At 43.2% G+C, this 25988-nt stretch overlaps 1 protein-coding gene across 1 annotated transcript in view; it reads left to right on the top strand.

Annotated features, from left to right (window-relative positions):
- Nucleotides 1-553: 553 nt before the first annotated feature.
- The window catches only part of Klf14 (KLF transcription factor 14), a 26962-nt gene continuing 1527 nt past the window's right edge, over nt 554-25988 (top strand). The window contains exons 1-2 of the mRNA XM_055608152.1: nt 554-645; nt 25733-25937. Coding sequence (XP_055464127.1) covers nt 554-645; nt 25733-25937 — 297 coding nt within the window. The remainder of the gene's footprint in view (nt 646-25732; nt 25938-25988) is intronic.

Raw genomic sequence — 25988 nt, 5'->3', positions numbered from 1 at the left:
AATGTACCCCGATCACTCACTTCCCATTCTTCCCAGGTCCTTGGGCCCGCTACAAAAAAACAAAAAACAAACAAACAAAAAACCACACCAAGTTCTGTTCGTGTTGTCCATGTCCCGGTGGCCAGTCCTTAAAACTGAGTCCTCCCCCACCCCCACAGGCTGGAAGCCACCAATGGGAAGAGCTTCACTCCAGCGTCCCTAGCACAGATTTTAAGGACTCTTCAATAGTTTCCTGTCCAGACGTTTTCTTTTGGGGGAGGGGAGGCGGTCGCAGCAGCCTCTGTGTCTCTGCTCCCAGCTGTGAGTCTGCAGTCATCAACAGCCATCAAACCCCAATGCAAAAGAAGCCTCCGTGCCCAGAAGCAGCCAGGGGCAGAGCGAGCGTGGATTTCCACGTGGTCTCAGGCGGCAGCATGGACCACAGACACCAACATGGCCTCGGGCAGAAGTATGGACCACGGACATCACCAGGCCCTCGCATCCCCACCCCCGACCGCAGCATGGGCCACTGACACCAGGGTGGCCTCCAGCGGTAACACGGACCACCGTCACCATGGCCACGTTGTCCATGGATATGGATACGTCCTCCTCCGACAGCAGCACGGACCATGGGTCCCAGCCTGGCCTGCAGCAGCAGCAGGGAAGGTCTTTCCCTGCCATCCTGTCCTTCCTCGGAGCCGGGGAGATCTAGTGTATATATATATACTAGCGGTCCTCTGTGGCTGAGCTCCCGTATTCGCTGCTGCATCTCTAGTTTTGCCATTCTCTGCACGAGGCGCTGCTCCATCATCTTCCCTTCCAGTTCGTGAGATCACTTTTTAAAGCATCTTCCCATCAAACCTGCCTGTTTCTAGTTGTTCTGGAAATACTGTGGCAATCTGCTGACTCCCATCAGCCTCCGCGGGTTTCCCAGGCTCCTTAGAGCTGCTCTTAGAGTGGTCCCAGGGTGCCAGCAGCTGCTGCTGTTTGAATTGTCTCCCACTACACACTTCTCTGCGTGTCCCTTTAACAAAACACAGAACGGTAACTATGACGTCACCCACCTGGCTGGGCTCAGGTAAGACTCAAGACAGAGTTTGCAGAGCACACGCATCTCAGCGTGGCAATCTTTGTCTTATTATTATCCTCATGAAGCCCATCTGTGCTCGGTTGTAACTCACACGGAGTTCAGAGGGTCTTCCACACATTCTGTTGTGTTTCTTTTACCTTTGTAAAAGGAGTAACATAGAGACAGCACGGGGCATTTGTCCTGGTGACTTCCTCTTATGCCTTAGTCAGTGTTCAATTGCTGTGAAAAGACCCCACAACCAAGGCAGCTCTTAGCAATGAAAGCATTTAATTGGTGCTTGCTTACAGTTTCAGAGGTTATCCCGTCCTTATCCTGGTGGGGACCGTGGTGGTGAGCAGGCAGACCTGGTGCTGGTGAAGAAGCTAAGGACCTACATTCTTACCCGGAGGCCTCAAACAAGGCCACACCTCCTAATCCTTCTAATCCTTCCAACAGTGCCACTCCCTGGTGACTAAGTATTCAAATACGTGAGCCCATAAGGGCCGTTCTTCTTCAAACCACTACTTCCTGTTACTGAGTGTTGAGGGTCTCTGATGGGACTCTCCAAAGTGGCTGTTAGATGCCATTGGTTACACTTTTCTTGTAGTCAAGAAATTACCACCTGTAAGGATGAGGAAAAGAAGCTCACAGTTAAAGTGGGAGAGACAAATATGGCCACAAAAATAGAACTCTTAATGCTAAAAGCTCATCTTCCTCCTTCAGTCTCTTTCCCTCCCTAGAAGGATTCTTCCCTTTTCTTTCATTTTTAAAAAATGTTCTTTGTCTTTGTATGTCTGTTTCCTGCTGTGGATTTTGTTTACTTGCTTGTCTTTCCCAGGCTGGCTTTTGACTTGCTATCTTTTTGCCACCGTCTCCCACGTGCTGGGACCCTGACCATGTGCACACACCTTGAATGCCTCTCCTCTCACATAGTAAAGCCATACAGAAGGTCTGACATAATCAGACAGAGACTGGAAGAAGGGACTAGTCTCTAATTTTATCAGTACTTTAATCTATTTTTATTATCCTACTAAGTCTAGTGTATTACATTATAACTATTTAAAATTCTCCTAAGCATTAATTCATTTAAGTGGAAATAAAAAAATGGATAAAGAAAAATAAGAGTAAAACAAATATATATTGATACCAGCTGTAAAAATGCTACTTCCTTGCCTTAAGCTTTTCTTAGTCTTTTTATGCCAACAAGGAGATTTCTATCAGGGGAAGAAGAGTTTTATACCTAAGCTCTCACAGAAAATGTGAGTTAAAATGTGTCACAGACAGGGGCTTTCTGAAGCCTCTCGTAGCTCAGGAAATAACCTCCAGGAATGAAAAATTGGATTAAATGGAATTAAAAAGCTTATTCATAGCAAAACAAATGAAAAAAAAATTAACACTAATTAAAGAGGCAGCCTTCCAAACAGGACAAAATGTTGCCAGTATTTCATCTGGGAGGAGAGTAATATCTAGGGTATACAAAGAACTGCAAAAGCGAAACACCAAAATATAAACAAATTATCCATGTAATGAATAGGCAGATGAACTAAACAGTGTCAAAAGAGGAAACACAAGCAGTCTATAAAAACCTGAAAGTTTCTCGGTATCCTTAGTCATCAAGGAATTTCTAATTTAAAAACCTTTGAGACTCTGTCACATGCAAATTAGAATAGCCATCATTCAGAAAAATGCTGGTGAGGATGTGGGGAAAGGGGGCAGCGTCTCAGTGAGGGTTCCATTGCTGTGAAGAGACATAACAACCAAGCCACTCTCACCAAGGAGAGCATTTAACCGCCCGGAAGCATGGCAGCATTCAGGGGGTGCTGGAGAAGGAGCTGAGTTCCACATCCGGATCGAGGACTGACTGTCACACTGAGCAAGCCGCCTCCACAGTGACACACCTACTCCAACAAGATCACACCTAAGAGTGCCACTCCCTATGGGCCAAGCATTCACACACACACACACACACACACACACACACACACACACACACACACGAGTCTAGGGGCCTTTTCTGTTGGAGTCAAAGACCTCCCACACAGCACAGCTCTGCCGCTGAGCCTGTGCCCCAAGTCTTCTGGCTCGGCACTGCACAGAGCCTTGCTCATCCGTGTCTGTTGCTACTCACGGTGGCTAAGGAATGGGCCACCCTCGGTGCCCGTCAAAAGACGAATGGATAAAGAACATGGTAGACACACACACTTAAATCTTACTTGCTTATAGAGAACAATGAAATGAGATTTGCAGGAAAATGAGTCCAATTTGGAGATCATTGTGTTAAGCAAAATAAGCCAGGCTCAGAAAGACAAATGCTGCATGTTCTTATATGTGTAAACTGTGTGTGTGTATGTGTGTGTGTGTGTGTGTGTGTGTGTGTGTGTGTGTGTAGGACACGAAAGTAGAAGATGAGGGGGTGTGAACAGGAAGATGTGTTAAGTGGGGGAGAGTAATGAAACACATATTCCATGAAAGCACCAGTTGGCGTATTTGTGGAGAAACAGAGGACCAGAAAGAGGGAGTTGGGGATTAAGGAAAGAAAGACAGCTAGAGAGAGATGGGTAAAGACAAAACAAACCCAGCATGTAGGTATGGAAACTCCACAAACAAACGCATGTCTTTACAAGTTAACTTAAACATGGCAAAGCCAAAGAAGTAAAGCTTCAAGGTGTGATGTAGATGCCTGTGACAGTGGCATCAAAGATGTTGGCAGCAGGTTTACCCAATCTGCCATAATCTCAGTAAGCAGATTCAATTTAATGTTATAATGATATGAACTCTCCCATAATGATTTCTCTTTCTCACAAGCTAAATACCAATGAGACTTTAGCCAGGTACCAAGTGCTGCTTTTAAAAGGCATAATAATGTTGTGTCCGTGAATTTAGTAACAAGTAACATTTCATAATGTACCACGTGATTTAATGAAGATTATGAAATGAGCAACATTTTGTTAAAAGTTAAGTTATGCACATCCAACTGATTGTCTCCAGGGGATGGAATGGTGAAATAATTTTTAAAATCACAGTTGTTTTTTCTAAATTTTCTACAATGAGCATATAATGGCATTAAATAAAGAAATAGGCAACAGGCATTTTTTTTTTTTTTTTTTTTAGAAAAACTGGACTATTTCTGTCCTGTCTCTCCACATCTGGCTAGAACTCTCTGGCTCACCATTGCAATACTGCACTTAGCGGATTCCACAGCTCTTCACCTTTGTCTAGTCCACCAGGCGAGCTTTTCCTAAAAGAAGCTGTCTGTGAGTCCTTAATTCAAACCTTCACACACAGCCTGCTCTCGGTAAGATCTGCAGAACTGAGAGGGCCAGAAAACACACTTGCAACTCACATTCACACCACTAGAGAGCACCATGTCTCTACTAAACAGGCCAGGCTCTCGAGGCCTCAAAAAAAAAGAAAGAAAGAAAGAAAGAGCGAGAAAGAGAGACAGGGAAGCTGTTTTTTCCAACAGAGAAAGCATTATCTAGTACTCCTGGAGGGGAAATGAATGTAAGCCATTCCCCACAATGGAGTGTCGATCCCCGAGGCGAGATGGCTTCCCTTCATCTAAACACTGTGCACTCTATCTGCGCCGTCCTTTTCCTCCCTGACCGTAAAAAGCTGTTTTATGAATATAAAATTAGATCCTGCATTTCGCCATCACAAGAAGGCAAATTTGTGTTTAAAGTTCATTTCTCTTTCATTCACCAGTTCAGCTTGAATCCTTAGCAGTATAAAGACACTTGCTTTGTTGAATTAAAAGGTTAAGGTTTCCTTTTGAATCATGTGTCTCTTCCAAGAAAATTTAACATGCAGAATTCTAGACTTACAGAAGAAAAAATGGGATTTTTTTTTAAATACTGTGATATTTTGAATAATAAGGTTATAAAAACCTCGGATTTATTGACAGTTTCAACGTCAGTCACGATGGATGGAATGTTCTCCTGGGTCACTTAAAATGTGGTCCTGTTTTAAGAGCTAGAGGAGTAGCCAGTTTCACAGGGATGTGATTTAAAGACTGACCAGCCTTGTTGGTGACAGTGGAAAAGCAGACAAGTTCACACACAGAGGAAAAAGATGTGAGCTCACAGGACGAGCTGCGACAGAAAGGCTGGGACCCGTGGAGTCTAGAGACAGCCGAGTCTCCATCACTGACCACTTTGCCCCCGCAGCTACCAGTCCAAACCCCAGAGACCTCTGGTCTCTCTGACCCGGAACAAAGGCTCAGCAACCCCATCTGAAATGTGAGGAAGACAAGGAGCCTCAAGGAGCCGTTGGCTGTGAACACAACGGTCACCGGCATGCTTTTGCCACCGCAGGAAAGGTCTACCGAATGGCGCCTGGCACGGCGTGTCAGCCCTTGTCGTCTCACGAAAGAAAGGTCTGGACAGCCTTGGCCCCTTGAAAGAGGCTTCATTGTCACACACACACGTGACGGTGCGGGTTCCTGATTTCACATTCTGCCAGGGCGCCTTCTGCTAGTAACACAGCAGAGGTGGGGGAGAAGCCGATTGTGATACAGCCTGCAGTTTCGGCTACAAAACAAGCTCACGTCTCCACTAATGTTCAATCTGGAGAGACTTTCAACCTCCCCTCCACCAAATCCGGTCCCTTCTTAGCCACAAATTGAGACTTTCAAGCATTCTTTATCTGTGAACGTCCTTTTTTTTTTTTAGCTGTATTAGTTTATGTGAGGAGTTTCACGATGTATTCCATACATGTAGCTAGTGCATTTTGATCATATTCTCTCCACCCGTTACTCCCTCTCCTCCCACTCTCCTGCTGAACCTGTCTTCCCACCTAGTCCCCTGCTACTTTCACATATTTTTTAATTTTTGATCGGCCAAGTAAGTTCAGTGAGGTTTACTTAGTTGGACCATGTAGGGGGATTATCCAACACGCTCACCAGTGCTCACGCGACTGAAGAAAACATCTCTCCCGCCCCTGTCAACTTTTTACTATATGTAAATCCTCAGGGAAGGGTGGGGCTCCTGAGCCTCCCTCACCCACTGCACGGTGTTGGTGGGGACCCAGTCTTGTTCAGGTAATCAGTCCCGGCTGCTATGTGTTCAAGGGGCAACAGCCATGCTCAGAAGTCAGCCTGCCACGCTCCAGCTTCCACAGCCCCCAAATACTCTAATGGAAATAGGGTTTGTTGGATTCAATCTGCAAGCGTTTATGGAGTGAGTACATGCTATATGCCTGGCACCTGCTGTTGTTTGTGTTCAAACAGGGGAGACAAACAGTAAGACGTGACAGGAGACACCAGACAGGGGACAAACACTAAGAAGAAAAACAAAATTTTAAGCGGCAGAGAGACACGCAGCCCCCCCCCCCCCCCCCCCCCCCCCCCCCCCCGGCCCACAGACATCCTCTTAGTCCTGGAAGGCTGTAGCCCAGGCTTCCCCACCCCCGCCACTCCCTCCAGTGAGAGCCCTGTCCCACCTCCCAGGGCCTCCCAACAAGGAGACTGTCATGCAAGCTCTTTAACCCCCCCACCCACACCTGAGTGCAGCCCAGTGACCACAGAATCTTTCTTTCCTCATTTCCAGCTCGTTAGCCATGCCTAATGTGACAGGCAAAAAGGGTGTCTGTGACCCCAAGAGGTGACACTCTGCTCCTGGGATGTCCCGTCCAGCCTTGTCTCCTGATACCAAGAATTCTCTGACCTAGAGTCTGATGAACCTCTGCTAAGGGTCAGGGAAGAACCATTTACAGTTTGTGGCATAAATGGGTTTCTGCCATCTAGTTTTGTTGCTGTTTTACCACCGATTACATCTTAAAAACTTCTTTAAAGTTCTTAGCTGTGGACTTACTCAAGCTGATATCCCAATCCATTTGTTGATTCTAACATTAACATTCAGCAGTGGCTGTCTTGTGGCTGATAAAGAAGTCTTGTTGGCTTGGGAATGTATTGACTTATTGTTTATTTATTTGGGGTTTTTAAGTCAGCATCTCACCATGTTGCCCAGCCTGGCCTTGGATTTGCAGCCCTCTCGACTCAGCTTCCTGAGCGCTAGGATTGCAGGCGTGAGCTGCCGTGCCTGGTCATGCTGGTTTATTTTTCCTGGTTATTTTAGCATTTCAGGATACGAGGATCTGTTGCATCAAATAGAGGATTGTTCTACAATGCTCTTAAAAGTCCAGGGCATGGTAAGCCCTCAAATTGTCACAAGGTGAAAAGTTGCTTTTCCCTACACCAGGTTCCTCTTCCTTGAGCGTAATGGGACAGAGTGTGGCTGTGGAGGGTGAGACCTGGGGACTGAAGGGGAGAGAGCAATGGAGAAGAAGCTCTGCAGGAGGCACTGAGGGGTGGAGGGAAGGGCAGCCGGGTGGTGGGGGTGAAGGCTGGCACACGGGGGTCTACGGAAGTAGCTGAGCAGTCAAAGCTTCCAAGATTGTTTCCTGGTGGTCTCACATCTCAGTGCTGAGGAAACAGGAGCCCCACAGAGCTCAAACCCTCACTTTGTCCCCTGGGCAAGACCGTGGCTAACTTCCAAGCACTGGGCCTTAGAAGATGCAGGGCAGATGAAAGGCCTAGAGGGCACAGTGAGAACGGAGGCTGGGAAAGCAGTGCGGCTGCCGCAGGGCTGCCTCTCAAAGCTGAAAGCAGTCCAGGACAGCTTCAGAGCGCTTCCACCCATGGTCCAGGCCGTCAGGCTATTTTAACTGACTGCTGTGTCCCTGTCTATTAGGTGAGGGGTGGCGCCCAAAGCAGACTAGACTGCAGCAAAGCAAGAAAGGAGGGCTGTGCACAGATCAGGCGTTCGCTCTAACCACACTCCAACACCAAGTTCAACAAGTAGAGCGGGGTGAGAGACAGCAACAGACAAAGGGGCCTGAGCAGTGACTCCCAGATGCCCTAGGGAGGCCACTGCAATTTTCTTAGGATGTGGGGAAGGGTTTTAAACATTTCTAAATTTAGTTTTGTTTACTGATTTTTTAAAAGACAAGTTTTATGTACCCCATGCTGTTCTTGAACTCGGAGCGTAGCTGGGGGACTGCTCCTCCTGAGTACTGGGGTGACTGTGGCTCCCCATTATCAATGCTGGGGACCTGCTTTTGCTGCCTGGCCTGGCCCCGCCCACGGGGGTCCGATGTGGGGTGACTCAGCTGACCTCCCCCGCAGCAGCAACCACCTGGGAACTTGTTATGAGCCCTAACTTTAATACTTCATTCTTGACTTGCGCCTTCAGAAATTGGGGGTGGGTGAGAGTGGGGCCATCAGTCAGAGTGTGCAGAGGCTTCTGTGGGGGCCTCGCTGTCAAGAGGCACAGTCAAGACGCCCCAGGGGCAGGGTGGGGAGAGGGGTCCCACCTCTTCCTTTTCCTGTTCATGCAGCGTTCAGACTTCCCTTTCCCTGTGTCCTACAAAGGGACATTTCACCCGAGTTAGCTTTTTATCTGTGCCCCACTGCAGGAGACGTGCATGCTCTATCTCTAGACCCATGTGCTGCTGAGACAATTTATTTTCCCATTTCCACATTCAACTCCAGGTACAGTTTTGTCATTAGCCTGTCCCTAATATTTCCTCTGAGACTGTGAGTTTACTATCAACAGATAATCCCTTCCCAGCTGTGCTTGTCAGTAATCTCCGTTCCTGTCCTTATCTGTGCGAGGACACCTCTTAAATCCCTGTGTTCCAAGGCAACTCAGAGATACAGAGCTCCCTGGCTCATGAAGCATAAGAATATCTTCTGGCCTCATCAGGGACGAGCGATACACTCCCGGGAGCTGAGTTCAAATTGACCAAGGCTCATACGATTCGATAACCTCTTCCATTGTTATTTCTCTGTGAATTCCCCCTAGTTTGTCCCATTCTCAGCAGCAGGAGAAACCCAATCCCAGTTGATTCTGTGAAGATATTGTCAGGAAAGACAGCAAGAGGACACCTTCCAACAGGTACTCCAAGACCAACGGGGTCAGCTGTCCTTAGACGAAGCCACAGTGTCTCCTTCTTGTCACTGGACCTGGTCCCTGTGACACATGCCGCTTTCTCTCAACTGCCCAAGTGCTGCTGGGTCTGTATGAGCCTTCATAGCACCCTGGGACCACGGATAGGACATCCCAGAGCAGCAACAGTAGACCCAAGGCAGAAGCCGGAATCACACACTTGGCTAACTGGTCTCAGGCCGATGTTGCCAAGTCACCGCCACCATCCCAAGGCCACCCTTTCCCAGAACGAAGGCCCAGCTGTGGGGAAGCTGGGTGACGTGATGTGCTTGTGTGTGAGACTCTTCTGTTTGGGGTCTGCTTCTTTCTGTTTGTCTGTTCTCTTCCGTTCTGCTGGAGGGACTGCCCAGACACTGCAATTCTTCAGATCCCCCCTTCTCTGGTTTTTTTCTAGACAGGGTTTCTCTGTGTAGCCTTGGCTGTCTTGGACTCGCTTTGTAGACCAGGCTGGCCTCAGGCTCACTCTGCCTCCCAGAGTGCTGGGATTCCGGATGTGTGCCACTGCGCCTGGCTCCTTTCTCTCTTAAGGCCAGTGTTAAAGACAAAACTAAAACCAAGCAGCCGTCTCCCACTGCCTCTGAAGGGACCATTCCGTCGTGTGCTTCTCTGAACTAGAGACTCATCGTGTGTGTAGGCTTACTATAAATAACTAGCTGTCCTAACAAAGTGGAGGGTCGCCTGGGGGGGGTGTCTGGCCTTGACCACCTCCCCCTCACCAGGCATTATATCACTTGTCAATAGGAAAGTAATTATATTTGTTCTGTGTGTCATTCTGTTCCAGAATCCTCTTGCACATGACTTTAATGCCACAGTGGCACACGGATGTGTTTCTTTGTCTGCCTCCATTCCTAATATTCCTACCCATCTCACTGCTTTTCTACCTTCTCAGTCAATTCCATTTTAGAAACATCACATGACCAAGCCCCGCCCCACATGAGTCTGATAACTTTGGTTTTTGGTCATATTTAGCTAATCACATCATGACAAGAACTGTACCTGATCATATTTTTGTCCATTTATTTTATTTCTGTTCCTAATATTTCCTTTCTTTTATTTCTGTTCCTAATATTTCCTTTTTTTTCTTACTCTAGCAATCAGATTTATTCCCCCTCCCATTTGTTACTTGCAAATTATTTCCCATTTTGCTTTCTTGTCTGAGCTTACTTGATTTAAAGTGTATAGAGTTGAATTACACTTCTTTATTTCGTTAACTAAACGCAGTTGCACAGTGAAATGGTCACTCGGGGAAAAGCCACCGCCACAGCACAGACAGATGTGCACTGATGGGGACCCTACCTGCTTGCTTACAGTGAGAGCAGAGAGCCACGAGAAAGAAGAGCAGGAGCCGGGGGTATGAGTTCTGTTTGTGAGTTTTGACATGTTTACAGACCTGCATGCACACACATGCACAGAGAGGCCTGGACCATGCATCTCCGTGTAGCATGGCGGCTCTCTGTCTGGGGACCGGAGTTTGATCTGCATAAAGAGGAAGAGAGACCGGACCCCACAGTTGTACCTGCATGCTTGTACACACACACACACACACACATCCACATGCATGCATTTTCACGCACACATGTGCAGGCGCACCCTCACGCACCCTCACCAGTCTCGGATCGGACAGTCTGTAAGAGCTGACTGTCTGCTGGCTGGTGAACGTGGTGTTGTGGCAGCCTGAAGCCACCGCTCTGGCTGCTGTGAGGTCGCCTTTACCGAGCTGTAGGCTCTGGGAGCCACTGTATGTGGCCGCACCTCTCGTGTCTGCCTGCTCCACTGACTTTCTCCATAAGAATTTGTAGGTAACCTTCGTATGTGGGCGCTAATCCTTTGTCTGGAATATTTGCTGAGAAATATGAGTTCATGATGTTGTTATTGTTTACGGTGGCTGTTGCTTACAAAATTTTCAGAGTTTGTAGGGTGTAAATATGCATGTGTTTTCCTTTGTGGCTTCTGGGGTTTGTGTTGTTCTGCTGAACAGTCATGAGGATGTATGTTTTCACAGTCATTTCTAATTCCCATTTTAACATTTACATATAAACGTTCTCTCTGGAGTGTTCCCTCCATGGATCTGGACAAATTCACACAGTTATGTAGTAGCTGCCATAGCTACAAGAAAGAAAGCGTTCTGAAGTCCTCACAGCTCGTGCCGGCTTCTTCCCACACCAGCCACGGTGACCCTGCTCTGTTTTCAGCAGGAGTGGTAGCAGCAGGAGTATTTACACGTGTAGCTGTGTGCGTCTGCTTGGGGGTGTGTTCACATGTGTGCGAGTGCTTTCGGGCCGGGCCGGAGGGGTTAGGTCCTTCCCACTGGAGGTGCAGACAGTTGTGAGCCACCCGCTGAGGGCCCTGGGACCTGAGTCCTCTGGAAGAGCAGCCGTCTTTTCAGCCTCTCTAATGCGTTAAGGGGTTTCTCATGCACACAAAGCTGACTTTTTCCACTCAGCGTGACGAGGGCGAGACTCGCCCAGTGTGGGCCCGTGGGCCCCATTGCTTGTTTGTGCTGCGCTCACAGGCTGGCACTGCTTCGTGTTCCTCCCTCCCTTGGGGTGTCCGCCTGCTCTAAGCATAGTGTGGGCTAGTTAGAAAGCTATTTTCTAGCAGGCCCGCACTGGTAATTCATTGCAGGTTTAATTTGCACTTTAAAAAATTGATAATGTTTGGCATCTCCCACAGGTCTTTTTGGGTGAAGTGTCGGTTCAAAGATTTTGTTCACTTTATAGATTGAAAGCTTTTTTAGATTGAATTTTAAAGCTCCTCATATATTTATAAAGAATATATATCATATATTCATAAAGTTCTTTTAAAATATAACTTGTCATATATACAATTTGCAAATATTTCTTCTAGTCTGTGTCTTGTCTTATTATTGTTCTAGCAGTGCCTTTGGCAAAATAATTAGTAAGTATTATTATAATTTTTAAAGAAATCCATTTTTAACAGCCTCTGCTTTAGGTATTATGTATGAGAAATATTGCCTAACTTGAGAACACAATCTTTTTTTTTTCTTTTCTTTTCTGTGGCATTTTCATAGCTCTGGAATTTAAATTTAAATTTAAATGGATCTATGATCCATTTCAGTCATACTGTTTTAGAAGCTCCAAGGTATAAGATGCACAAATCTTAGACTGATACTGTGTCTGTTTGCTTGTTTTTTGAGACAAGCTCATACTGGGTAGCCCAGGTTGGCCCCAAACTTGTGGTCAGGCTCACACTGTCCTAGCGACCGCAGTTGTATACTAATTCCTAACATCAGATGTAACACAACATGAACTTTGTTCTTTTCCAGAATTGTCTTACAGTAGTTTGTGCCCACAGACGGGACCGCAGGAGTCACAACCACCTGGGGTTCTGGTTAGGACACATTGGATCTGTGTGGCTCCTCCGTGCTCTTCCATGAATTGGTCCTTGTGTATATGCTTTTGAAAATCTTTACTATTTTGATAATCACATATATTGCAGGTTTCACTAAACATCTATTAAACATTTTTCATTGGTGATAATTTTAGTAGAAAACATTTTTTTTTAAATTTTGGTTTTGTCCATTGTCCAAATATAAGAGTACTACTGATTTTTTAATATTGACCTTATATCCTAAAACTTTCCTAAAATTACTTTTTGATTTTGATAACTTTCTGATAGATTCCTTAGGAGTTTCTAAATGGACTAATCTTGTGTGAGAATAAACCAGTTTTCTCTCTGACGTTCCAGCAGAGATGGCTTTTTGTTTTGTTTTCATACCTCGTTGCATGGAAAGGGATGAACACCTGCCCTAGAGTCTGCCGCTGATAGGAGTGGACTGGCCCGGCCTCCCCACCGAGCGGGCGTCATCCAGGTGCCATCGCTAAGCACAAAGGAAGCTTTTTCAGATCTCATTCACGATTTAAGTTTCCTAAGAGTTTTAAGAGGTTTGCCAACCATTTACTTTATATACACTGAGAATACTGTTTCACATTTAAAATTTTATTTTAGTGTTTAGATGGCTAATCCACATAGAATTTTTTTTTTTAGATTGCATGTAAAAGTAACTGAATTTAATTTCTCCCTTTTCTGGATCATGTCTTTTATTATACCAATTAACTAGATTATTCCTGTGCCCAAACCACACCAAATCAGTTCCTACGCTTTGTGATATGTTTTGGAAGCTGCTAAAGAACGGTACTCTGTCGTTTTTCTCATCCAGATGAACTTGAGTCTGCTTGCAGATCCATACAGAAACCTGTTGTTCCTCTGAAAGCGGGGCATTGCATTTATAAATATTTATAAATACACGCATAGCTGTCGGTGCTTACTGAGCTGATTTTTGTAAACAAGGCTATTCCACAGCACTAGACTTCTTTACGAGACAACAGTATGTGTTTCTCTATTTATTCAAAGCATTATTGGGGCTTTTAGACATGCCTCTTGAACTTTTTAAAGTTACATGGAAATAATATCTGCAAAAAGTAGCAATTTTATATCTTTAAAAAATATCTAACTGTAGAGATTATTTTGCACTCTTAAAAGCATTGTGTGGGATGGGATGCCTGAGGCAATGCTACATTTATTCCTGCATTGTTCCCAATACAATGGGAATTCTTCAAGTATTTCATGATTAAACAAGCCTATGATTTTTGGTAGAGAACTGGTTTCAGATAGCAAATGCTTCTTCCCCTTATGACTTACCTACTACGATACAGTTAATCAGAACTGTGTATTGCATTTTATCAATTACTTTCTGAAGCACCTATTGAAAATATCATCCTTTTTATCTTCAGAGAATACAATGAATTCTGTCAAGGTCCAGCTGGGATGCACTCGGCAGCCAAGCATGCTTGAACGCTCCTTCAATACACAGCAAGATGGACGGTTTGTATTGCTGTCTGCAGGCAAGACTGGCTTCTTTTGAAGTGCTACCATTACGCTATTTCAGAAGAAGGGAATAGCTATTTCTTGTGAATGAAAAGGTGTCCATCTGGTTTATGTGCTACAATCACTTACTTAATAGAGAAATGCCTCTTTACTTTTCGTAGCTATACATGGCAAAATTGTTTCTGTCTGGTCTGGTTTCTTTTCTTTGTGATCTTTGATTATTTTCTCATTTGTTTTTATTATTTATTTATTTATTTATTTATTCTTTCTTTTTTTTTGGGGGGGGGGCAGGGTTGTGTATTCCAGGCTGGCCTCAGACTCTGTGTAGCTAAAAATGACTTGCTAGAAACACAGGCTTCTGCCACTGCGCCCAGGATCTATTTGTTTCTAGATAACAATTCAGTGTGTGTGTGGGCCTCCTGCCAAGTGAACCTTGACCCTGGCAATCTCTGCTCTCATGGGTTGATCATGTCCTCTTAATTTTAATTTTAGTCGTACTTATTTTAATTGTACACAATGGTGGCCCATCTTGCCCACACTTCTTGCTCCTCATATTGGTCATGATGTCTTTTCTACTTTTCTCAGTCACCTGTTTTATGGGTCTTGCCAGAGGATAGCAATTGGCTTTATTTTGTTAATTCCTAGTTTGTTCCTATTCTTGTCTTCCTTTTATTTCTCAGGATTTATTTTCTGTTTTGTTTTGTTTTTTTCTAGTGCTTGTGTCAAACACTCCAATTGTTTATTTTCACACTCGCTGTTTCTGCAAGCTCTGAGGGCTGAAAATCTTTCCATTCACACCACTTTAGCAGAGCTCACAGACCTTGAAGTAGTTTGTAATTTCAAATCTAATTCCTCTGTAATCCGAGATAATTAGATGTGTGCTTGCTCATTTCCACGAGGAGAATGGTGGTGTCTTTTTTAACTACCTTTTCGTTGTTACATGGTGACTTTAGGCGTCATAGGTTGTGTAACTTCTCATCTTGAGCTTTTCTGGTAAGAATGCCATGCAGGTTTAAGCAAGCTGCACATCCAGTCTCCCTTGAGTATAAAGTCTCTTCATTACTTTATGAAAATATACCAAGTCCTTATTTTGCTACTTGAAATGTTTAAAAACAACACTAGTTTGTATTGTTAGCATTTACATAGTTTAAGTTCTTGTGTGAGGTTTTTTTTTTTTTTTTTTAAGCATCATTGACACTTGGGATGTAGTTTTAGGGTTTTTCTTCCTCTCTCTTTTAACTGTATTTTCACAGTGTAGTAAATCTATTGAAATTACCATCATTACCATTATTGCTACTTCAATCAAGCCACTTCCATTTCATTTTTTTTTAATTTAGCATTTCCCCCCTTTTTTCCTACTCTCCTTTGTTGGTTTGGAAGTTATGCATCTTACTTCAATTTTTTCCAATGGTTGATGCTTTAATTTCTAAGCACACGTATTTATAAAATCAATATGTTCAATTATTCACTCTAACTAGCTCCTCTCTGGACAACCAGGAGCCCCCTGCTCCTTCTGTTTCCTTCTAAGCAGAAACCGCTGGGATTTTAGCTGCAGCTCAGTCGGATGGCTGTTTCCCTCCCCCCACCCTCCCTCTCTTCCCCCTCTCTCCTCAATCAATAATTATTTTAAATTTCACTGTATTTTTGTCACTAAATTTCCTGCCCTTGCTGCCTTCCTCCTTTTCACCCATCATTTTTCCAGAGTGCGTTGCCTAGCTGCTCTTCCATGGAGGGTCTTCTGTGGTCTGTACTCTGACCCTGTGCCTTTTGGAAAGCGCTTTCAGTTTTCCCCTCACATTTGATTGATTGGTTCACCTGGACAGAGAACCCGAAGTTCAAACCATTTTCCAAGAGAACCTTGAAAGCCCGGCTTTGCTACCTCCCGAGCCCGCGTGGCTTTAAGGAAGCTTTCCCTCCTAATGGCCGACATGACAGCAGGCTAAAAAGGCAGCTGTGGCTGGGGCTGCTCCCCCAGACCCTGCACTCCTTCATCGCTCTAAATTTACTAGATATTTGTTGTGCATCTAATGTTCCAGCTGTGTTCTGGGACTTAAAAAAAACATCGCACAGGCACAGAAAAGTATAGAGAATAATAAAGCAATCAGCAAGGCACTTACTGCTCCTGGTGACAAACCTTATCATTTTGCCTCATTCATTTCAGTTTTTTTAAAATAAACAAAACAGTAAAGAAACAGTTGAAACTAAACGAATCCCTTTACTTCCATAGCCTGCTCTAAGTTTTTTTGTTAACTACAACTGCTATATTATACTTTTAAAATATGGAGACAGTGTTATGGATGGAGGTGGCCAGATAACATGCAGGTAAACAGCGCAGTAAGGCAGCTCCGTACCTGCCCTGCGCAGTGTAAGCGGATTGTACATGTTAACATATTCCTCTATAGCCCGGTGAAGTAGGTGCTATTATTCTTTTTATGAGCCAGGGATTGTAACTTAATTACTGTCACGTAGCTGGTAGGTGACAGCATTAGACCCTGGCATCTGGCTGCAGTTTGTAATACTCACAAAATAAGACATGCTGATAAGTAATGAATAGCATGTATTCACAAAATTGAGTGGGTTTTTTGATTGTTGTTATTTAAAATAAACGTGGTATCATTTTTGATACCTACTTTTAAAATCTTGGAGTATTTTTTTCTTCTACTCTGTTTACTGAACAGAGACACAATCCATGATCTAGCGAGCCTTAGTTTGTCATTTATTTTTAATCCTATACAGCACTGCCTTGCATTTTCATAAATATTTAGGTTGTTTCAAAAGATCACTGGAAATGCTGCGCTGAGCATGTTTGTAGATGTTCTCTGAGGGAGATTATGAGCTTCTCTAAGGCATATCACCAGAGCAAGGCATCTAAGAAGCAGGGTTTGCACCTTGTCATCTTGACAGGGTACTGTCACAATGATTCACCAACTCATAATCCCCCCACCCCCCATGGGAAAGAGGAAGGCGCTGAGTTTCTCTCAGCTTGTAAAACTCCCAAGTCGGATCACACGCTGTAACCAGTGAGCTCACTGGGACCTTTTCGGAGCTGCTTTCCTTCTGTCTGGATTTAGATGGCTATGTGAAAGTTTATTGAGGACTTTCTCTGTGCTCTTGTGTCTTTCTGTGGTTCTCTTCTGACATTAACTAAAGTTACTGTGTTGCGTGACAGACTCGCACTGTTCACCAACTGTAACTCTGGACCTGCAGACCACTGGGGCAGACTTGTAAATTAGCTGCAACTGGAGTATGAAATGAAGTGTCCAGTAGGCTCTAAACCAATAGCTAAGAGCATAATAGTTTACCAATCAAATCTGAAACATTGTATTTCTTATGATAAGATTTTTATAAGGTTTTTAATCATTTGGAACTGAATGCTGTCAGTAATTTTAACAATATTATCAGTATACTAAAAATCACCAAGTAAATAATTACATACAGCGTTTTAAGAAACTACAAAAACATGCCATCCTATCCTTCAAAAACAGTTTAGAAAACACTAGCTCTTTGGTGTTTTGTTTTGTTTTTCCTATAGCTCAGCCAGGATTCAGCTGGATCTTAAACAGCAAAACCCTCACGGACCCAACTCTGCTTCTCTATTCACATGTCTCAAAGAATGGCTCAGACTCGGAAACCAAACTCCCAATTTCTGTCTCTTGGGTCCTACTTCCTTTTAATTATCTGTTTCCAAACATGAAATATCTTCTCCTAGCTTCTGGGATAAAATTCTTGGAGCAGTTCAGCAATTTCAGTCTTCTCTTATACCTTCCAACCAATACGTCTGCAAATGCCTACACTCTGTCTGCGTGACACCCCAAATCTGACCACAGCCAGCTCTTGGCCACTATCACTGTGGTACAAATTGCCACCAGTTCTTGCTTGTATCTGCAGAAGCAAATAAAGGGGTCGCCTGCTTCTGCTCTTTCCTGAACCCTAGTGTATTTTCCATATAACATCTGGGGAGAGTCTTTAAAATTAATTTATATGACCAGCACTCTTCAGAATCCTCCTTAAGGTGACCTCAATTCCTCCTTCAATTACTCAGCAAAATGCTACATGACCTGACCCCTACCTGGTCCAGACCCCAAAACCCTTTCCTCTCTCTCTGTATGGGGTGTGTGTCTGTCTGTCTGTCCACATGTGGCGCTTAAGCTTGGAGGAGCCAGTCTTCTCCTTCCACAATGAGGGTACTAGGGAGAGTGGCTTGAAGGCAGGTGCCTTAACCTGTGGAGGCTCTGTGCCAGCCTAGAAGGTGTCCTTTGTAGCTTGAGGAGCAGCCAGAAGCTTGGCAAGAAAGCCGAGTCTTGCCTAGAGCTTGCTATGTCTTTCCCCCTCATTTTGGAGTTCTGAATTACAGAGCTATGAGAAAACAACTTTTTGGTTGTTTCAGGCCATTGAACTTACGTGGTTATTTTTGCTACAGCAGCCACCAAAATTCTGCCCAGCACCTCAATGGGCCTTGAAATTTCTGCATTTCTCCTCTCCTCCCCTTTGAGACAAGGTCTAGCTGTGTGGTTATCACTGTCCTGGAACTCGCTTGGCAGACTCTGGAATTCACAGAAGCCCATCTGCCTCTGCTCCACCAGTGTTGGCATATGCCACTGTGCCGAGCTTTCCGCATTTTCTATCCCTGTTTTTTAATTTTCCCAAGAACCCTACACAAAATAGCCCCTTTTGGAGCTCCTAAATGACTGATCCTACTGTGTTGGTCCCTGAAGCGTTCATCAGGTACCTGAAATATGTGTTTTCTACTTACTTGTTCGTTATTTGTCTTCCTGATAAAATGTAAATATGAAAGCAGACTGTTATTTTCATTACTGTATCTCCAAAGCCTCATATTATGCCAGGCAAAGAAGAGAATCCTGATAAATACTTATCAAATGGGTCACTTTGTAACAGAGAGACAGGGGTTGGATAGGGGGAATGTCAGGCTTCTTGGGGTGAGAAGTAAGAAGTAAATGATGCATAAGAGTTACGTGGCAAACGTTCTTGTTGTGACATTTGCTCAACCATGTTCGTAGCAGCTTTATTTGTAATAGCCAGAACCTGGAAACAACCCAGATGTCCCTCAGTTGAGGAATGGATACAGAAATTGTGGTACTTTTACACAATGGAATACTACTCAGCAATTAAAAACGAGGAAATCATGAAATTTGCAAGGAAATGGTGGGACCTAGAAACAATCATCCTGAGTGAGGTCTCCCAAAAGCAGAAAGACACACATGGTATATACTCACTTACATAGACCTATAAGATAGGATAAATATACTGAAATCTATCCACCCAAAGAAGATAAACAAGAAAGAGGACCCAGAGCACGATGAATCAATCCTCACTTAGAAAGACAAATGGGCATTTTCATAATGAACTGTTGAAAGACATATAAATATTACTCTGTAAGTAATATATTACATCAACAGCAGGTTTTTCACCTTGTTATAAATATACATATACTCAGAAAATGACATTAAATATATTTATTATTAACTATGGACTGGATGGTTGAGAAAATGAATAAAATACTTTAGAAATGTTAAAAAAAGAAAGACAAATGGGATGGACATTGGATGTAGGAGCAAACAAGTAACAGGACAGGAGCCTACCACAGAGGGCCTCTGAAAGACTCTACCTAGCAGTGTACCAAAGCAGATATTAAGACTCATAACCAAACCTCCGGCAGAATGCAGGGAATCAAAAAAAAGGGGGGGGATTGATATGACCTAGAGAGGACAGGAGTTCCACAAGGACCAAATATATCTGGGCAAAGGGGTCTTTTATGAGACTGTTTCTCCAAACAAGGACCATGTATGGATGCAACCTAGAGCTCCTGCTCAGATGTAGCCCTTGGTAGCTCAGTATCTAAGTGGGTACCCTAATAAGGGGAACAGGGACTGTTTCTGATGTTTCTGACATGAACTCAATGGTGGGCTCTTTGACGACTCCCCCCACCCCCCAAGAGAGGAGCAGCCTTGCTAGGCCACAGAGGAGGACTTTGCAGCCAGTCCTGACGACACCTGATAAAACAGTATCAGATGTAAGGGGAGGAGGTTCTCCCTTATCAGTGGACTTGGAAAGGGGCAGGGAGGAGATGAGGGTGGGAGGGTGGGATTGGGAGGGAAAGAAGAAGTGGGATACAGCTGGGATACAAAGTTAACAAACTGTAAGTAATATTAAAAAAATTAAAAAAAAAAAAAAAAAGAGTTCCGTAGCTACTGACTGAAGAGCAGCCCAGAGGGGGAAAAGCCATTCAAAGCCCTTTAAGGCTTGAGTGTTTGAGGGCCTAGTATTTTCAAAGGCCAGTGGAAGCTGGAATACAATGAAAGAGGAGAAGGCAAGGTAGAAAAACAAGCATAAGCTGGACCATTGCCTGCCATTTCGGGGTTGCCTTGACTGTGACCAGTTGTGAGGGCTTTGCACCTGGTGGATGATAGGAAAGAGAGTGGAACAGACCAAGAGGAAAGCAGAGTAATCGGTTAAGAGAGCTCAGGAGCACTGAAGCTTGTTTTAAAAAAATGATAATTTGGAGTAGGGTATTGGTAAGAAAAATGAGAACAGTAGAAAATGAAGATCTATTTTGAAGGTATAGTTGACCAGACTTAAAGATGAATTATGTAAGAGCCAACATGGAGAAAAGCAACAAGGGTGACAAGGGCGGTGGATTGTGGACACCGAGGCAGGGAAGAATGGGATGAGCAAGAGCTCAACTCCCAAATCTATTGTTTGAAATATCTGTTAGGCCTGTCAGGAGGGCTGGGGCATTATCCAGTGGTTAGACAAATTTGAAACTGACATCCCTGGAAAAGAGATCTGGGTGAGAGATCATAATTTGAAAAGTCAGGGGTGTGCCTATGTAATTAGGTCATGGAAAATACTGTAAATCACCCAGAGAGACTGGGTAAAATGAGAGAAGATAGCCTGGGGTATAGCTCTGCAGAACTTAAAAATTCAGGGGTTAGGTAAAACAGGGAAAAATGGGTAATTAAGACTTACGTTGTTAAAGAACCAAGAAATGAAGAAAGCCTCCAAGAATGTCAGATCACAGAAGCCAAGAGAAGAGACTACTCCAGGGTTGCTCAACTTCTCTGAGGGCTCCAGTTACGGGATGGCCAGATGCAGCAATGAGGGCCGTGGTGTTGTTTTTCTTCCTTTCTTAAGAAAGGAAGAGTTTATTGTGGTAAAGATCTTTAAGCAAGTCTGCCAGGCTCAAACATGCAGCTCAGTGGTGCTGAGCACAGACATGCTGGGGTCTGTGCTAGCTAAACAAGGACGATCTTGGTAGAAGAGAGCACAATGCTGAAGTGACTTTACTAAAACACAAGGGCAAGGAGGCAGAGGCAGAAAAGGCATTCAGGCTTGAGAAACGATATCTGAGAGGCGATATCATTATGGCCATTGCTACATTGAGAGGGATTTTTAAATTAAAGCCATTAGTCCATTATTTAATATTGAACAAATTATGCTGTAAAGAAGAAAGGACAAAAGATGCCGGAGAGGGAGGAAACATGTGATAAGCTGAAACTGGGAGAAGAAAAGGTAATGGCCTAGAATAGGATAGACTGGCTTTTAACAAAGTGGAGGGAGGGGTCTGAGCCTGGTGCACACCACTTTGCAGCGTTTCCAGAAAAAGCTGTCCTTTTCAGATTGATAATCATTCATCTATCCTGTGGGTGTTGGATTCTTACTCCTTTCCTGCATTGACTCACTGAGGCCAAAGGGGATGTGGAGAAGGTCTTCCAGGACATCTGTGTGACGTTTCTGGGAGCCTCGGAATGGGCTTGTGGGATTGTTTTATTTCAGGGCCACTGTGTGCGTCACACTGAGAAATTACCCTTATTCTATTTTTTATTTCAAATACTCCTCAATTGTACTTCCAGGAGCCAAATCCCAAGAGCTCACACAGCAAACCCTGACTACAGAATAGCTCAAGTGACCTAACACCAGGGGAATCCAGGAAGAGTGTTCTTCTGCAAACTGAATGTTTGAGAAACCACAGTGAACTGTGACACTCAGCACAAGTGTCAGGGAGTAAGAAAAACAAACACAGAAAGTAAACACATATTCCCATAACAACAACAACAACAACAAAACAAACAACAACAAAAAAACTCCAGATACTATCAACCAAAGCTGCCCATCTGAAAGGATCACAGACAAATATCAAATGTTAAGGGGGAGAATTAACATATATATATATACATATATATAATTCCATATATATATGGAATTAAAAAATGGGAGAGTTACAACAGACACTGTAGTCCATGTTAAAATGAGAGACTAAGAGCCAAATTTCAAAACTTCATAGGTTTAATATACTATTTTTAAGAGAAATCTGAATTACCAAAATGGTTAGTGGATTAGAGAAACTGCATTAAAATTTCAAAATATAGTAGCTTCACAGATGAGATTCACTAAACATTCAAGGAAATAATATCCAAAACAAACTGTCATAGAAAATAGTAAAAGAAAGAAAAATTTATAAATGAATTCTGCAAAGGTAATATAACCCTGATTCTAAACAACAATCAAGGACAGTATATAAAAGGGAAACCCTGAGCCTTCACTTGTGAATAAAGTGCTAAGATTTTTTAAATTACAGATTGCTTGAAGCAGTGTACTAAAAACAGAAGGGGAGATTATGGCAAAGCACTGTGTCCTCTTGGAGAGTCAACAGAGTCACATTGGGAAGATATATCAGTGTGACCTGTTGCCTTCACACAAAACCTGTTCCCCGAAGGTCTGAGGGAAAGCATATAATAATATTTCAGTATCCACCTCAGGTTTTAAAAATATTCCTACTTTAAGCACAACTGGGATAGAAGAAACTGCTCTACCTTGATAAAGACTTTCTATTGAAAATGCCCAGCAAACTAAATAAGCAAGGATGGACACTAAAAATATTCTCAGTGAGACAGAAAGGAAGGGAATGAGTTTACTAACGCTGGCTGCACTGGGGTCTCAGCACATGCATTGCGATTAGGAGGGGAGGGGTCAAGGGTGTTCTTTACAGATAATATGATAATCTACATGAACAAGACAAAAGCCATCTGAAAATAATAAGAATGCTTGCCTTTTAAGCAAGATCATTTAGCCCTTTCAAAAGCAACAATCAACAAATTAAATTTTTAATAGAGAAAATGATCCCACTGTCACGGTCACAACAGCAAAAGCTATCTGGTACCAGGCACAGGGATTCTAACACGGACACACAAGTATTTTGTAAACGAATTATGAAATGCCATGGGAGGATGTTTGAAAATCAGAATAATATCCGCAAACTGGGTCTCTCAGCACTATAAAGGTGTCACAGGTCCTCAGGTTAAATTGTCAATTCAATCCAGCAAAATGCCAAAAAATAGTTTTTCCTTAGGATGTGATGGGCTGAAGTTAGTATAGGGTGAAATCTAAAAATGGTCAGTGCAGTTGTAAAATTGAAGAGGGGAAAAGCCCTTCTGTACATTTAAAGTAATTATCAAGCCATCGTAATTAATTAAGAGTGTGCTATTGGCTCAGAATTGGTTTGACCCATGGAAAAGGACAAGCTAGGAACATTTCCATGAATACATGGAAATTTAATTTACAATCATGGTGTTATTACACATTAATAGGGACCTGATAACTGTTCAGTAAATCAGGTCACAGCAGGCTTTCCATGTGGGGGAGAAAAGACTGACATTAGCTCCAGCTTTTCATGTGTGCAAAGGAAGACACCAAGCTTCAGGTGTGGAGCTGATTCTTTAATGATACAGAGACAAAAAGCACTGTTTTATTTTGGCTTTTTTTTTTTAAGGGATTAATGTGACTACAACTACATTTTATGTGTTCTATAACACAGGCAAAATCAGAAGTTAAAAGACAAGCTATAGATTGGGCCAATATGTTTAATGTGTATACACATGAAACACTATAAATCCAAGGGATGAAAGATAAAATGCATACATAGCATATTGGAAAAATGACAAAGGCTGTAAAAAACAAATCACAGACTCAGAAACTTCAACAGTCAATAAATACATGGAAAAATGCCCAGGCTCACTAGCAGTGAGGGAAATTCAAATAAAATAACAAGATACTGGGTATTTAAAAAATCAAGTTGGCAGAAATAAGTCTGAATCTAGAATGTGTTTATTGCCCTGTGAGGGAAACAGAACCCCTCATCCACTGCTGATGGGTGTGCAAACTGCAAAGTCAAGTGTAGTTTCTAGTAAAGCTGAGATCAGCCTATACACACGGAGAAATTCCTGCATATGTCAGAGAAACATGAACCAGTAAGATCAAAACATTGGCAGCAAGTCCAACCTTCATCAGTAGGACCATGAATAAACAGGACACACTCATGTGCATGGATTTACAATGTAACAATTAAAACAAATTAACTGTATTTATATTTACCAACATGAACAGGAAAAAAAAACGTACCAAGAAGGGAGAAACAAGTTACAAAATAGTGTATACAGTTCAAAACTATGTGTATACACTTAAAGGCAACATTTCATATAGATTCAAATGTAGTTGAAATGTGCAGCCTGAGCTGCAAAGCTGCACACCAGATTCCTGGCAGTGTTTGCCGTTGGGTAAGGGGGAAGTGTTGCCAGGGAGCCATGCAAGGGAACCTTAAATTTTACCAAAAATGATGAAGAGTTAAAACGTGTAAAGAAGACCTGAAGCAAATAAGACAAAATGACAATTACATGAGACAGGTACACTTGTATTATGTTCTTTCAGCATTTTAAAATATCTTTACATTTTTTCTAAATCATAAACTTACTTAAAAGAAAAAAAAACGGGTATTAAAATCACTGATAGAATTTTTGTGTGTGGGTCGTTGTAGTGTCAGAAAATTTGAGGCAAATACCTTTAGCAAAAATGATCAGTTTTAGAACTGGGTCTCCTTAAAAATAACACAGCTGCCAATATTATTTTAAAGCTGCTGAAATTAATAATCAGTTCTACAAGCATCAACATAAAAATCAGGTGGAGAGAAGCAGGTTGCAAAATGACATGTGCAGCCCTGTAAGGGTTATGAACATCTTTACACCCACTAACAAGGACACACGTGTATTTACACACATAGGTGACCGGGCAATGAAGTATAACAGATGTCATACCCTTTATGACACTGATTAGCGAGGGGAAAATGGATAGTTCTGGGGAGAAGAAGAAAGTGGCTTTCAACCCTCTCTGAGTCTTTAATATAAATGAAAAAATCTAAAGCAAACACGACAAAAATATCACAATTGGTTATTCTAGTCATTAGGTATATTGACATATGTTATTCTTGAAGCAAGTGTATCATTTTAATTTCCCAAAGAAAAATTACTGAAGCATTGCAAGTAAAATGCACATAACTTAATATTATAAACGTGGAAGCCTGTGTGCATCCCAAACTGTGGTAGCACTAACCCTGTTTATTTTCTGTGGATTTTTTAATTAAAAAAATTTATTTGAAAGGGGGAGATCAAATAAACCAATGAAGACATGCAAAAGAAATCATTCACATCTTTGATTATAAAAAAAAAACAAAAAAACAAAAAAACACCCACAACCATAAGCCACCGGATGAGCATTCTATACCATTTTGCTGAATTTTCTTATTTTTATTTTTTATATTTTTGTCGAAAGAGAAGTAGAAGACGTTGCCTAATTGGAAACGTGACTTTCTATTATTAAAATTGTGGGAGTCCATTTTAATGTGTTTATCTCGCTGCTAGTCTGTAATTTGTATTTCAGCGTGGAAATTTGTTTGTGTGCCTGTGACAGGTTAATGCGGTTTAAACGTGCATTTTTCCTTCGTTGCTCGAATAGTTAAATCGTTGCTCCGAGGATTTTAAGTTTCTGTTTGAGCCGCGAGGAGTCTTCGCTCTCGCCAGGGTTAAAATCGTTTCTGATTCAGAACGCTATTAATTAATGGCTCGGCGGCCGTGCTGAGGACGCGGCTGGCGAGCGGCGGCGGCGGCCGAGCCGCGGCCGCGAAAACTTTCTTTCGCCCCCCGTTCTCCCCCGCGGGGGGACTCGGGGCTATTTTCAATTTGGGCTGCGAGCGGAGGACGCGAGTCACTCGCGGTTCCGCGCACTTCGCGGGCGGCCGCGTCTGCCAGGCGAGCGGGGCGCGGGGAGCGGGGCGCGGGGAGCGGGGCGCGGGGAGCGGG

Source organism: Psammomys obesus, unplaced genomic scaffold (assembly GCF_907164565.1).
Source record: "Psammomys obesus unplaced genomic scaffold, mPsaObe1.curated_primary_1811, whole genome shotgun sequence".
In the NCBI taxonomy this organism is placed as follows: domain Eukaryota; kingdom Metazoa; phylum Chordata; class Mammalia; order Rodentia; family Muridae; genus Psammomys; species Psammomys obesus.
This window is presented reverse-complemented; position numbering and strand designations above follow the sequence as displayed.